The following is a 16079-nucleotide window of genomic DNA, read 5'->3' as shown; positions in this document are numbered from 1 at the left end:
TATGCCTAGCTTGCGCATGTCAATAATTTTATTGTTAATATTAGTTGTTCTTTCTGCTTTTGTGCAACAGATAAATAACAATTTATATGTTTTAGACACTTTATGTTTAGATAATTTCTATCTTGCGGGAGTCCCGCGAATCATTTTATTCTCCCGCATCCCGCACACACACGAGTACATATTTGCTCAGTACACCGCGGCAGCCCTCGTGTGAAGTGTAAAGACCATCGACTCTATCTGCGCGAAGTACACCGACAAGGCACCGGAGTATTGTTTTATTTTTCCCCTTTCTTTACTTTTTGTATAACTTGTTCTCATCTACTTCTACTTGTACTCAATATGTGCTTTCAACTCTCTACTATTGCTACTAACACTCGTAAATCACGCACTGTATGTTGGAGGCAGCGCAATCCTAATAATCTGCGTACTGTCCCTATGTCCTCTACTACTTTACTCTCTATTCCAATTGGTCTCTGGAACTGCCAGTCTGCTGTAAACAGAGCAGACTTTCTTTCATCTATTGCTACTCATTCAAGTCTCAACCTCATGGCCCTAACTGAGACTTGGATCAAACCTGAGGACACTGCCACTCCTGCAGCCCTCTACACTAATTTCACCTTTTCCCACACCCCTCGCGCGATTGGATAACAGTTCATTTGAATCACACGCAATTACTATTACCCACCCTGTTACAATCCATTTTGTAGTTATTTATCGTCCCCCAGGTCAACTGGGTAACTTCTTAGATGAGTTGGATGTGTTACTCTCAAACTTCCCTGAGGACGGTGCTCCTTTGGTACTACTTGGTGACTTCAACATCCACCTAGATAAACCACAGGCTGCTGACTTCAACATTCTGCTTGCCTCATTTGACCTCAAGTGCGTGTCTACTACAGCTACTCACAAATCGGGTAACCAATTGGACCTTATCTACACATGCTACATCTACAACTGCTCACTTTAGTTACACCGTTGCACACCTCAGACCACTTCCTCATCACTCCTACCCTCACACTGACTCCGGACACAACACACACTCCTCCGCAGGTCACCTTTCGGCGTAACCTACGCTCGCTCTCTCCCACTCGCCTATCCTCTATGGTTTCATCCTCACTTCCTCCACCCTCTCAGTTTTCAGCACTGGACACAAACACTGCTACTGACATTTTTTGCTCCACTCTTAACATCTTGCTTAGACAACTTTTGCCCCCTTTCATCCAGACCAGCACGCACCACCTCCCCTGCCCCCTGGCTGTCTGATGTTCTCCGGGAACATCGCTCTAGACTCAGGGCTGCAGAGAGGAAGTGGAGCAACTAAAAAAACTCTACTGACCTTCGTGTATATCAGTCACTTCTCTCCTCCTTTTCTGCAAGTGCCTCCACTGCCAAAACAACATACTACCACAACAAAATTAACAACTGTTCTGACCCTCGCATGCTTTTCAAAACCTTTTCTTCTCTTCTTTGTCCTCCTCCACCCCCTCCTTCATCAACACATATTGCTGATGACTTTGCAACATTCTTCATAAATAAAACAAGAACCATCAGTGACCAATTCTCCACACCACAAACTGACATAAACTTCATAACCACAAATACTCATTCTCTCTCCTCCTTTCTCTCCACTCTCGGAGGCAGACGTTTCTAAACGTATCCTTTCCAATCATCCTACTACCTGCACGCTTTATCCTATCCCCACTCACCTCCTTCAGGCCATTTCTTCTTCAGTTATACCCCCGCTCACTCACATTACCAACACCTCTCTTCACTCTGGTACATTTCCCACAGCATTCAAGCGGGCTCGGGTAACCCCACTGCTTAAGAAACCCTCTCTAAATCCAGCACTTTTAGAAAACTACAGACTGGTATCCCTTCTTCCGTTCATTGCAAAGACACTTGAGCGAGTTTTGTTCAACCAACTTTCTATGTTTCTTGCACAGAACAACCTCATGGACGGCAACCAATCTGGCTTCAAAAGCGGCCACTCAACCGATACTGCACTGCTCTCGGTTACTGAAGCCCTGAGACTGGCAAGAGCGGCTTCCAAATCCTCAGTACTCATCTTGCTGGATCTGTCTGCTGATTTTGACACTGTTAACCACCAGATCCTCCCGTCCTGTCTCATCATGAAAATGGGCATTTCAGGAACCGCACTCCAGTGGTTTAAAGGGGTCATATGATGCTGCTAAAAAGAACATTATTTTGTGTTAACTTTTATAAAGAATATCTTTTTGGATTTGAGACTTTAGTCTTTACAACTTTACAGATCTTCTTTATGCACCAAGAGCTTGTAACACTCCAAAGAGAAAGGAAAAAATGAAATCGCATCATATGACCCCTTTAAGTCTTACCTCTCCAGTAGGTCCTTCAGGGTGACACGGAGGGGTGAGGTTTCTAAGTCACAATTTCTTGCTACTGGGGTTCCTCAAGGCTCAGTGCTTGGACCACTTCTCTTCTTCATCTACATGCCATCTTTAGGATCTGTCATTCAGAAGCATGGCTTTTCCTATCACTGCTATGCTGATGACACTCAACTCTACTTCTCATTCAAACCAGATGATCCGACAGTAGCTGTTCACGTTTCAGCCTGTCTGACAGACATTTCTGGCTGGATGAATGTTCATCACTTTCAACTCAACCTTGCTAAGACAGAACTGCTCGTGGTCTCGGCCAAACCTTCACTTCATCACAACCTCTCTATACAGATAGGTTCGTCAACCATAACTCCTTCCAGGACAGCCAGGAACCTTGGAGTTGTGATAGATGATTGGTTAAGCTTCACAGACCATATTGCTACAACGGCCCGGTCTTGCAGGTTTGTCATGTCACACCTCTCTTCATCAGCTTGCACTGGCTGCCAATAGCTGCTCGCATCAAATTCAAGGTACTGATGCGTGCCTACAAGACCCACTGGTGCTGCACCAATATACCTAAACTCGCTAGTTCAGACCTACGCGCCCTCCAGAAGCTTGCGTTCTGCAAATGAACGATGCCTCATGGTGCCATCCCAAAGTGTGCACAAAATCACTCTCACTGACCTTTTCCTGGACTGTCCCCAGCTGGTGGAACGACCTGCCTATCTCAATCCGAGCCGTCTTTAGCCATTTTCAAAAAACATCTAAAGACATCTTTTTCGCCATCACCTGACCAATTAATACTTGCACTTACCAATTCTGTTCTATTCCTTTCCACACACTCCTGGTGTCAGAGTTGCTGAAGTGGTCTTCAATACGTCGTCTATAGCTGGCTTGTGCTTTTTTTATGCCCTTCTTAAGATTGTGTTTAGCTACATGGTATGCTTTGGGGTCACCACATTTAAAGGCATTTTTGCGTGTTCTCAGAAGGTTTTTCCCTATTTGTTCATCCATTGTTTCTGATTAGCATACCTCTTTATTGTCTTCTCCACCGTAACATTTCCTACATGGCTGTTAATGCAGAAGAGTACAGTGGCTGTGTATTCCTCCAGGTCTGGCACATTTTCATGGGTTGCTGCATCTGCGAACAACTCCCAGATAGTGCGATCAAAACAGTCCTGAAGCTGTGCTATGGCATCCTCTGGCCAAATCTTAACAGTTTGAATGATGGGTCTTGACTTGCGAATGAGAGGTCTGTATGCTAGGGTCAGAAACAGTGAGAGGTGATCAGACTGACCAAGAGGATGGCTGGGGAAGGCTCTGTGTGAGTCCTCGATGTTGGTGTACACGTGGTCCAAAATATTGGAACATCTGGTGGAACATTTCACATGCTGATATAATTTATGGAGCACTGTTCGTAGATCAGCTTTGTTGAAGGCTCCGTCTGGGGGAGCATCCTGCCGTTTGTAGATAGCTGAGTGTAGCTGTGTTAGCGCTAGTTTGACATAGCTTGTTGTGGAATATAAACTGCTACAAAGACAACGGAGAACACCCGCGGTATATAAAACGGTCTACATCTCAGCATGAGATACTCTAGATCCAGTTGAACAGTAGCTCTCGGCTGCAGTGTGGTTGGTACACTAGTCTTTGTTGATATAAACACAAAGACCCCCTACCCTTCTCTTACTGGAGTCTTGAGTGCGGTCTGCTCAGTATAGCGTGCAGCTAGTTAGCTCCCTGGCTTTATCGGGGATTTCCGCACTCAGCTACATTTCCATGAAAATCAGCGCACAACAATCCCTTCGGGTCCATTGCCACAGCCGTACTTTGTCCATTTTGTTGGTTAATGCATTGGTTCAAGTAGTTTTCAGATCTTTTTGGCTACATTTACACTATTGCATTTTCGCATGACGGTAAATTATATTTATGTGATTTGTATGAGATTCTGCCTATTTTCTTAACAATACAGAGTGTTTATGTGAGAAATGCTAAGCAGATGTAACGATTAGCTTGACATAAAAGGCTACAAATAACATATTTCAGCAACATTATATGGCCAAAACACATATTAGAGCGCAGTCTGAAGTTATTACAAACACTAGATGGTGGTTTTCGCTCGTGTGTCGTAGACAGAGATCTTTTTTGAAGCGCAGCGGAAATGCCAGTATGGACAAGGATAGTTTGCATTTAAAAATGCCATTTTAAAATGAAAATGCACTAGTGTAAATGTAGCCTACATCTATGGGGGTCAGATGCTCACACACTAGAGCCTCACGTGTTAGCCGTCTCTGGGAATCGGCGTAAACTAGTAGATGCGCGGACCAATCGGTGTATGACAGCAAGCTTTCGAATCACTCTCGTGGTACATTGATGTCAAACGCCGATCATCCTGCTTACCTCCGTGTCAGGTCAAACACACCTAATGCTTTTTTTGCTTAACCCCTTAGGTATCAAAATTTAGTACCTAATGACAAGACATTTTTCAATACTCTATGGTGTGGAGGCAATGCGGTCGTTGCCTAAAAAGTATTGAATTCGATACCCAGCCCTAGTTATAAGGGGTTTGCTAACTAACTTAGGTGTGTCCTAAAGAAAGTGCCAAGCAATTGTTGTCCCCTCCACCACGTTTAAAGAGTATGACCCGCTCAACTCGGAAAACTTCTGGTATCAAAATTATTTCAGAATTTCCCAGTAGTAAATACGACTTGAGAGGCCGTTCACGTCCAATTTCCGATTAGGAAACTCGTATTTATGATAATTCTGATAGCACGTGAAGGCAGCACTAGTTTGCAGCGGTGTGTTCAAGCGCAGCTTTTTGGTTCAGATCAACAACACAGTCGGCTTTCAACACTGATAGTTCTTTGAAGTCGGCTTGATGTGTCCCGGCTTTAAAAGCTTTAATGTTGCTTTTCACATCTTTTGCTTTGTGGCTTCAAACTGTGGTTAACTTGTATTTGTCTTTTTTTGCTTTAGACCTGCTGGTGCTGAAAGAGGAGAATCAAGATCCGAATGAAATGGAACAGACAGATCAGTATGAGAAACACCATGATTTCATAACTGGTGAAAATGCCACACAGTCTAAAACGGCTTCTATACGAAAAAGAGCTCAGAAAACCAAATCTAACCGCTCTTTCACCTGCCATCATTGTGGAAGGAGTTTCGATGAAAAACGAAGACTTCAAATGCACGTGAGAGTTCACACTGGAGAGAGACCATTCTCCTGCCAACAGTGTGGAAAGAGCTTTGCTCACCAAGGAGCCTTTAAAAGGCACATGAGAACTCACTCGGGAGAGAAGCCTTACACCTGCCAACAGTGTGGAAACCGTTTCACTCAAAAAGGATCTCTTAACAATCACATGAGAACTCACTCGGGAGAGAAGCCATTCACCTGCCAGCAGTGTGGAAAGAGTTTCGCTCAAAAACCACACCTTCAAATACACATGAGAACTCACTCGGGAGAGAAGCCTTACACTTGCCGTCAGTGTGGAAAGAGTTTTACACAGAAAAGCAGCCTTCATTCCCACATGAGCATTCACACTAGAGCGAAACCTTATACATGCAAACAGTGTGGAAAGAGTTTCCCTGCAAAACAAAACCTTAAAATCCACATGAGAGTTCACACTCAAGAAAAGCCTTACACTTGCAAGTATTGTGGGGAGAGTTTCACACATGCATGCACCCGTAATTACCACATGAGAATCCACACTGGACAGAATGTGTTCAAATGTGATCGTTGCGGAAAGAGCCTCGCAACAGAATTTAGCCTCAAGTGTCACAAGATGATTCACACTGGAAAGAAACCCTTCAAATGTGATCAGTGTGGAAAGCGTTTCATATGTAAGGTAAGACTTAATTACCACATGAAGACTCATTCAGCAGAGAAATGCTGTAAATGTGCTCAGTGTGGAAAGCGTTTCATATGTATGGTAAGACTTAATTACCACATGAAGACTCGTTCGGCAGAGGAATGCTGTAAATGTGCTCAGTGTGGAAAGAGTTTCAGTCATAAATGTAGCCTCAATATTCACATTAAAAAACAACACACTCGAGAGAAGCCTGTGGGAAGAGCTTCTCACAAATAGAAAATCTTAAGATTATCATGAAATATGCGTGGAATCATGTGAAGAAACCCACATGAGATTTCATTCAGGGGAGAACTATTTTGTACGAAGTGTTTCTCAGTCAAATGAAACCTGAAGACTCACACTGGAGAGAGACCTTTCACGTGTTTCTGTGTGTTCCTGAAACATCATTCAAGAAAATTCTGGAAATAAAGTGTGACAAGAAGCAAATTTTAAAAATCACCAGCATATTCACTCTGGACGAAGGCCCATTAACTGTGATCAATGTAATGCATTTCTTTTGACATTAAACCTGATAGGCCTGAGAAGTGGCCCTGCAATTTAAAATGGCACCAAAAAATAGGTATCTCTTTGAAATTAAGACTGCGCTCACACCACAGCTGAATGTGTGCTGTAATTGATTATGGCACCTTCATAGCCATGTCTTTTATTTGTGTTGTTCACTCCTGACTGTCTCCTTTGCTATAGTTTCAAATATTGCAGTAGACACTAATTTCGATTGTATAGAGACATTGTGCCGTTCCGTTTACTGGTAACTTGGAATCAAAATATTACCTTTCGGTCTTACTGCGAAATGCCACAATGTAACTACAAGGTTATAAATAAAATGGTGAACTGCATGAAGTATTGAACATTGCACTGAATTATTTGATGCATGTTTAGTGAGAGAATGCCCATGTAAACTTGTTTCCAGTCAAGTCAAGTCACCTTTATTTATATAGCGCTTTTAACAATACAGATTGTGTCAAAGCAACTGAACAGCATTAATTAGGAAAACCGTGTGTCAATAATGCAAAAGATACCTCTTCATTCACTGCTACGAATTGATGGCGGTCTGATAAGTACGATTTGAACCATGCTAATGCACTTCCATTAATGCCAACAAAGTTTTCTAGTCTATGCAAGAGAATGTTGTGGTCAATAGTGTCGAACGCAGCGCTAAGATCCAGTAGCACTACTAGAAGGATACAACCACGATCAGATGATAAGAGCAGGTCATTTGTAACTCTAATGAGAGCAGTCTCGGTACTATGATACGGTCTAAATCCTGACTGGAAATCCTCACAGATACCATTTTTCTCTAAGAAGGAGTATAATTGTGAGGATACTACCTTTTCTAGTATCTTGGACAGAATAGGGAGATTCGAGATCGGTCTGTAATTAGCTAGTTCTTTGGGGTCAAGTTGTGGTTTTTTGATGAGAGGCTTAATAACAGCCAGTTTGAAGGTTTTGGGGACATATCCTAATGACAATGATGAATTAATAATAGTCAGAAGAGGATCTATGACTTCTGGAAGCACCTCTTTTAGGAGCTTAGATGGATTAGGGTCTAACATACATGTTGTTGGTTTAGATGATTTAGTCTAGACCAGGGGTGGGGGATGTTGATCCTGGAGGGTCGCTGTCCTGCAGAGTTTAGTTCCAACCCTAATCAAACACACCTAAACAAGCTAATCAAGGTCTTCAGGATACAGGTAGGTATTTTTTCAGGGTTGGAGTTGAACCCTGCAGGACAGTGGCCCTCCAGGATCAACATCCCCCACCCCTGGTCTAGACTTAATTATGGCTACTCTTGGATAGGGTTGGGTACCTTTAGGGTTTTTTACGATACCGGTGCCAAATCGATACTTTTAAAATGATATGTGGATAATGTGTGTTCTTCAAGCCATCTTGGATATGTTCATGATTAAGTATATTTATAATCCATTACTAATTGACATAGCCTTTATTACAGTATAGAATACATTTTCTGCCTCATTCTGTGACAAGAAACCACATCAGATCACGTAAGCATGTTAATTGGCTGATGTTGTGGAGTAAAAACATGTAACATAAAAATCATAATGTTCTCTTTTGTTGGACAACAGGTTTAGAAACGCTTCTCATTGCAAGTTATTACAAGGGAAGTTTAGCTTTATGCATTTTAATTAACGCACGTTTAATGTAGCTAGGTAACAGTAGGTTACCTGCTGCCATCAGAGTAAAGAGATTTGTATTATCAGAGCTTTCCGACTTGGAGCTGGAGACTCAGGACTTGGTATCTATTATTGCCTCTTCCCTCACGGACAAGAGTTCAGAACGTTGGTGATCTGTTGCAGTCCTTTCCTTGACAGGACTCAGACTCAGAACTGGTTTATCTGTTAGTGTCTCATCCTTGCAGGCCGGAGACTCCGAACAAAGAGTGTCTTTTGGGAAGGTACCTTTATCTCTTTCCGATGAGGAGGAGATTGCAATCTGGCGCTTCTCCATTTCCAGGCTGTGATTGGCTGTTTCCATCAGAGTGGGGGGACACGGTGTGGCCCACCATTCTTTCCTCCTGTGGAACTTATTTGCATAGTCCAAACACACATTTAGAAAAGTGTAACTAAAGCTTTACCAATGCATTATTCACTTACCAAACCACAACCGGAATACATTTGGCAACGCTACGAACACATTAATGAATGCATGCATGACAGTTCAATCTTTTTCCATCATGTTTGGACTTAGTCCATTAACAGCTGAGTTAAGATCTGTCTGACCTGAGTATGTATCAGTCCTTGCTTTCATCTTTTTCTGCCCAAGTCCATACTGCCAAATCTTCATATTTCCACAAGATCAAAAGCGCTCCAGACACACGTAACCTCTTCAAAACATTAAATTCTCTCCTCTGTCCCTCTCCACCATCTCCCACCACTTCTATAACAGCTGATCATTTCGCCACATTCTTCACAGACAAAACCAGAACAATCAGTAGTCAGTTCTCCGCTCCACACACACAGGACCTCAAACCAACCACATCTACTGCTAAAACTCCCGTCTTCTCCTTCTGTCCCCTCACTGAGACAGAAGTATCCAAACTTCTCCTCTCCAGCCATCCTACAACATGCCCTCTAGATCCAATCCCCTCGCACCTCCTCCAAGCAATCTCTCCTACACGCTTACCAGTCAGACCTGTCTCTCTCCTTCCATTCATAGTGAAAACCCTCGAAAGAGTTGTTTTCAACCAGGTATCATGGTTTCTTTCACAGAACAGCAAACTGGACGCTAACCAGTCAGGTTTCAGGAGTGGCCATTCAACTGAGACTGCCCTACTGTCAGTCATTGAAGCCTTGCGAATTGCAAAATCTGATTCCAAATCATCAGTTCTTATTCTGCTGAATTTATCTGCCGCTTTTGACACTGAATCATCAGATCCTCCTGTCCACACTTTCATCACTGGGCATCACAGGGATTCCACTTAGCTGGTTTGACTCCTATCTCACTGGTAGGTCTTTCAGGGTGGCTTGGGGAGGTATCCAAAGCACACCGGAGCATGCTGCACAACTTCTTGTCCAGGCCCTTGTCATCTCTAGACTGGACTACTGCAATGCTCTCCTAGCAGGACTTGCCTCATGCACAATCAAACTTTTCAAATGATTCAGAATGCAGCGGCATGACTGGTCTTCAACGAGCCCAAAAGAGCCCATGTCACACCTCTCTTCATCTCCCTGCACTGGCTGCCGGTTATGGCTCGCATCAAGTTCAAGTCACTGACGCTTGCATATAGAACAGCCACAGGCTCAGCACCCTCCTACTTCCACTCACTTTTACGAATCTACATTCCCACCAGAAGTCTGAGATCCACTAGTCGACGCCTTGTAACTTGGTATTACAAGCACTTCCTGTGTCTATTTGCCTCTTTAAGATGAATCGCTTGGTGTATTATTCCCCAACTGTAAGTCGCTTTGGATAAATGCGTCTGCTAAATGAATAAATGTAAATGTAAATATGTGAGAATGGGAGTATGCCAGTGAGAATGTTGGTCAGAGGAACAAATTATCATTACAACAAAAGATTACTAAACCCAATTGACCTATCGGTAAGCCCCGCCCCCCTTAGTTACTGTTGCTCCCTCGGACAAACAAACGGAGTTGCTCACTGTCTTACAATGACAGCTGCAGTGTGAAAACCTTGTCCCACAATGTTTTTGCACAATTTTGGACATAGAAGGCCACCAAATGGGAATTAAATATTCCATGGAGGGATTTATAAAATATTTAAAAATAAATACGGTGAGTAACTCGAAGCGAGGGTTTACATATCACAATGCAAGCGGGAGAAGTCTCATATTACGTTTGGTCATCACGATCGCGGATGACAACATGCAGGATCAGCACTGCTCATGTATCGCAGGGTACGATTAAATTAATGTACATTTAACCAGTTTACTATGAAGAGACAGTGAAATGTAGACCTTCGTTTATGTGTTTTTGACCTACACTGTACAAGACGCGAGAACAGGTTTGTACTATTTAAGTTTGTACATTAGCATGGACTCACTAACTTTAACGTTAGCTAGTTTTAGCCAGAGATGAGCAGATGAAAATTGAAACTTAATGAGTGTATGACAACCAGAAAATGTTTTTGTCTTCATTTGGATTTGGGGTTGAATGCTTAGGGACATTTTGCTCTGTTTTGTTTGGATTCAGGAAATGTAATAAAATAAATTATATTGCCTATCCTCTCAGGATACCTGGAATCAGTGTTACAAGTACCACAGGCACAACACCATCAAACCGATGCGAGCTTCGGATCTTCCAATGTGTCTCTATGGTGCTGAAACCTAAAGATGTTTGAGTTCCACTCCCCGTGCAACTGATACTCGACTGCCATTGGCTCATCTGCATTCGAGGGGAGGGGCTTACCGATAGGTCGACTGCTTTAGAAGAATAGTTATTTTTTGTTGAGACTAGGAGGTAGGTTTAATCAGTCTGTATGGCTGATAAAGTCATGAAAGAACACGACAAACGCTGAAAATATTGTTCAACAGTCATAAGTTATTCTCCCTCAGTAACACAATGCAGTTAATCATACCGTATTGACCCGGATATAAGACGATGTTTTTTTCTTGGAAATACATCCGAAAAAACGCGGTCGTCTTATATTCAGGGTCTAGACTTTGACATGTCAATAATACACCCACAACACTAGGTGGCGCCAAATACGCATAAAACGAGTGTGCCATGAAATACGTAATGTAATGCGTGTTGTAAAGATCGCGAGTAAAAACAAAAGAAAAAGAAAACCTTACAGCTGCACGAGTCGTGACTGTCACGTTAGCCTGACGGGACCAAACTCCCTTTGTGATTTTAAAACATAAGACAGTACCCAGATTTGAAGACTACAGTAAGATTTAACTTCTACTGTTAATAAGATTTTGGTAGGCTACTAATAGATGGATAGCCTAAATGTTCTAATTCAGATGGGCTACCTGTTTTTTTTTTTTAATGGTATATCAAAAAGTGTATATTTTTTAAATGTGATTGTTGGTACATTTGACCAGTTTTTACCATACTTTCAAAACAAAAATAAAAATAGGAAAAATATGCAATATGAAAATAATTGAAGACAAAATGTGTTTTACTGAGAAAAAACAAGATTTGGTTTTTAAAAAGCCTTTTTCCAAAAGGTACATCTGGAAAAAGGGGGGGTCGTCTTATAATCAGGGTCATCTTATATTCGGGCCAATACGGTACTATCAGAAATATGGTGGGAATTAAGTTATATGTTATCACTTTAAACACTAGAGAGTGATAGTAAGATAGAGATTCAACAGAAAAGCAAAGCTACACGGAGCTACAATCACAAACCACTCAGCATGGAGAATAAAGGAGCGTGTGCTTTGGCCGTGGAGAACATTTTCAGTTGAGACATACTAATAATGAGCTCATTCCCTTATATGCATTGAAATAAATAGTATAGTATATAATAAATAGTATATAATAAATAATATGCATTGAAATAAATCCAGTCTCACAATGACTCATCTGTTGACATAATTATCATTAGAGAGATCTAATGCAATATGATAATACGTAAAAGGCTCTATTTACACTGAGACAAATTTAAATGTTTGTGTAAACTGCTTTAGTGCAGTTAAGTTCACAATATTTTTAGTAGCACATGGAAGCAGGAAAACTGCTCTTGTGCAAGTTGTTGTTGGTTAGTGCTGGTCTCCAATAATACAGTACAAAAATGTGTCATCAGAGCACTACAGGAAAAAAAGTTCCTTGCCTGAGGAATGATTCAGTATTACACCTAAGGTACAACTACAACTGTTCAATTATGGCATTTGTGTATTTGAACTGCTTGCTCTTGAGTAAACTCACTTTATAGGGAAGAGAGGCAGAGTGCGGTGTGCGGTGTGCGGGGGGGAATAAATTCATTTATTCTTAAAATAGCCTTATGATTTTTTGCTCAGAAATTCTGTGTTGTGTATTTACATTTTTCTGGTTATCAAATGAAGGCATAAAATATTACCGTATTGACCCGAATATAAGACTATGTTTTTTTCTTGGAAATACATCTGAAAAAACGCGGTCGTCTTATATTCAGGGTCTAGACTTTGACATGTCAATAATACACCCACAACACTAGGTGGCGCCAAATACGCATAAAACGAGTGTGCCATGAAATACGTAATGTAATGCGTGTTGTAAAGATCGCGAGTAAAAACAAAAGAATAAGAAAACCTTACAGCTGCATGAGTCGTGACTGTCACGTTAGCCTGATGGCACCAAACTCACTTTGTGATTTTAAAACGTAAGACAGTACCCAGATTTGAAGACTACGGTAAGATTTAACTTCTGCTGTTAATAAGATTTTGGTAGGCTACTATTAGATGGATAGCCTAAATGTCCTAATTCATGTTTTTTTTTTTTTATGGTATATCAAAAAGTGTATATTTTTTAAATGTGATTGTTGGTACATTTTACCAGTTTTTACCATACTTTCAAAACAAAAATTAAAATAGGAAAAATATGCAATATGAAAATAATTGAAGACAAAATGTGTTTTACTGAGAAAAAAACAAGATTTGTTTTTTAAAAAGCCTTTTTCCAAAAGGTACATCTGGAAAAAGGGGGGTCGTCTTATAATCAGGGTCATCTTATATTTGGGCCAATACGGTATTTTCACAGTCATGTTTGTAATGTTTTGTGTTGTACTCTTTTAGTTGGCACCTAAATAATTAACTGAAGTGATTAACTTCCATACTGGGAATTTGTCCTCTGCATTTAACCCATCCAAGTTAGTGCACACACATCAGGAGCAGCGAGTAGTGAACACACACCCAGAGCAGTGGGCAGCAACCCATGGAGCAATTGGGGGTTCAGTTCAAACCTCTTGAGTCTGCAACAGGTGGCTGTTGGCACATCTGGCAGGGGGAAAGAGATAGGCACACTCCACTCCTCTCTATTCACCTCATTTTGCAAAGTGGAAGTAAATACGATGACGTACATCCTTAAAATTGTGTTAGACTTCCGTTTCGCTAGCCGGTAGGTAAGGGTGAATTGGCATTTATTTTGAATGAACATGAATTTGTAAGCTTAACCAACTTTTTTTGTTTTGTTTTGTTTTAATAAACAGAATGGTAATGCTGCCTAAACGCCATGTTGTAATTCCCGGGATGACAATACATGACATTTTCATCATAGCTTTCCATGTTGTCGGACTCAGAGGTAGAGCCTAAGTAGTGCCAACATGAACCTGGCGGCGGTCACGTGGTACATCTGTCACTGCTCCAAGTCGTAACTCTCAGAACATTTGTTGTAATTACGAGTTCAGGAGCACGTGAGGGCTTTGGCGTTGATAGTGTTGCCATAGAAACACATCATTTAGATGGAGTAGAATGTCACGTGTTGTCATCTCGGATTTATGAATTGGCATTTATTTTGAATGAACATGAATTTGTAAGCTTAACCAACTTTTTTTGTTTTGTTTTGTTTTAATAAACAGAATGGTAATGCTGCCTAAACGCCATGTTGTAATTCCCGGGATGACAATACATGACATTTTCATCATAGCTTTCCATGTTGTCGGACTCAGAGGTAGAGCCTAAGTAGCGCCAACATGAACCTGGCGGCGGTCACGTGGTACATCTGTCACTGCTCCAAGTCGTAACTCTCAGAACATTCAGAGTTTACAAGTTGTAATTACGAGTTCAGGAGCACGTGAGGGCTTTGGCGTTGATAGTGTTGCCATAGAAACACATCATTTAGATGGAGTAGAATGTCACGTGTTGTCATCTCGGATTTACGACATGGCCTGAATGCAGCATTAATCACGTGTTACAAGGCATCTTGGACAAACGTAAGAAAAAAAGCTAATACAGGTCCCTTTATGTGCACATCTAGTTGTATCCGACACGTTATACTTAAAAAAAAAATTCTGTCATGATCACTCACCTGCATGTTGTTCCAAACCTATGTGACTTCTTACTTTATTCTGTGGAACACAAAGGAAGACATCAAGCAGAATATAAGCTTCAGTCACCACTCACTTTCATTGTATGGACAAACGATGCAATGCAAGTGAATCAGTGATGAGGTTAATATTCTGCCTAACTTTTTTTTGCAAGGGTGAGTGGCCAATGACAGTAGTTTAAGTAATCCTTTAATATACTTCAGTTAAACAGTTTTTGAATGACAATGATCCATTAAAATTTAGTTCGTGCAACAATGACTGACGGCTGTGTGCTCGGGTAATTTAAGTAAATCAGTCAAATTTCAAATGGTGTGATGCAGTGTCTCGGTAGGGGCAGCATGAAGGTGAGTTCTACATAATATTCATCATTAATAGAAAATGAAACCTTTTAAGTTAATGAACTAATAATATTATGTAAGCTACATTAAAATTGTTGCATGCATAACAGTTTTATTTACACTTTGCGGAAGGTTCAGAATGCAGTGTCAAAGGGCCTGACTGGGCTATCATGCACAGATGAGCAGCACCACTGGAACTCACAGTGAGCTGAGGAAAACCTTATCAGAGGTTCATATACCTGTAGGTAGCCTTCTGCACAAATGCATGTCAGCTGAACCAGAAAATCTACCAGCAGGTACCACAAAGATGCAGCCTCATGGTGAGCATGGCCCTGAATTGCAGTGTCATAAATGCATGCCATTTTACCACACATATGTTGAACTTGATGAGGGTAAATTGTACAGCTTGGAAAATGTGACCAAAACACAAAGTGCCTCACGTATGGCATGATGCATGGAAATTGTGAGTAACCGCTAGCTCTGCAAAAAAGGTGCCTTTCCGTGTGTCTACCAAACCTGACAATTTTCCTCGAGAACACCTTTTCCCGAGGTTCCATGGCAGTTCAGCTAGCAGGTATGGTCAGGAGAATGAGGAGTTGGGTCGTGCATGGATTGAGAGCACTGGGTATGCTGCTGAGAAGAGAGGAATGGTGGTTAGCCGTAAGGGGCCATGGCTTTCTGCAAGCCCAGATGGAATATTAAACTCCTCAGAGCTGCTGGGAATCGAGTGTCCTTTTTTGAGCAAAAACTCCACACATCTTGCAGAACTGTACTCTGGCAAGCTCAGCGATTTGAAGATGGTGGATGGCATTCCTCGGCTACAACCCAAAGGATCCCGTGGGTACTACCTCCAAGTGCAATCAGGTATGTGTTGCACTGGCTTAGAGAAATGCAAGTTGCTTGTTTGGGCTCCAACTGATCAACTTGTTATTGATGTGCCATTCGATTTTCAGTATTGTACTGAGAGTATTACAAAAAAGTAGCAAAAGTATTTTGTACATGGCACCATGGTGTTCCAGTCGCAGTACAGTGGTATTTTTATTCAATAAAATAACAGTACCTTTAAGGGATAGTTCACC

The 16079-nt window shown here is 41.5% G+C and overlaps 1 protein-coding gene across 1 annotated transcript in view; it reads left to right on the top strand.

Moving 5' to 3' along the window:
* LOC107726349 (gastrula zinc finger protein XlCGF57.1-like) overlaps positions 1 to 6818 on the top strand; it is an 11853-nt gene extending 5035 nt beyond the window's left edge. Inside the window, exon 3 of the mRNA XM_016535893.1 lies at positions 5328 to 6818. Coding sequence (XP_016391379.1) covers positions 5328 to 6436 — 1109 coding nt within the window. The 3' untranslated portion in view covers positions 6437 to 6818. The remainder of the gene's footprint in view (positions 1 to 5327) is intronic.
* The last annotated feature ends 9261 nt before the right edge of the window (positions 6819 to 16079 follow it).

This window comes from Sinocyclocheilus rhinocerous, unplaced genomic scaffold (genome assembly GCF_001515625.1).
Source record: "Sinocyclocheilus rhinocerous isolate Xijiao unplaced genomic scaffold, SAMN03320098_v1.1 scaffold2621, whole genome shotgun sequence".
NCBI classification, from domain to species: Eukaryota; Metazoa; Chordata; class Actinopteri; order Cypriniformes; family Cyprinidae; genus Sinocyclocheilus; species Sinocyclocheilus rhinocerous.
Note: the sequence above shows the minus strand (reverse complement) of the source record. Positions and strands in the feature narration are given on the sequence as shown.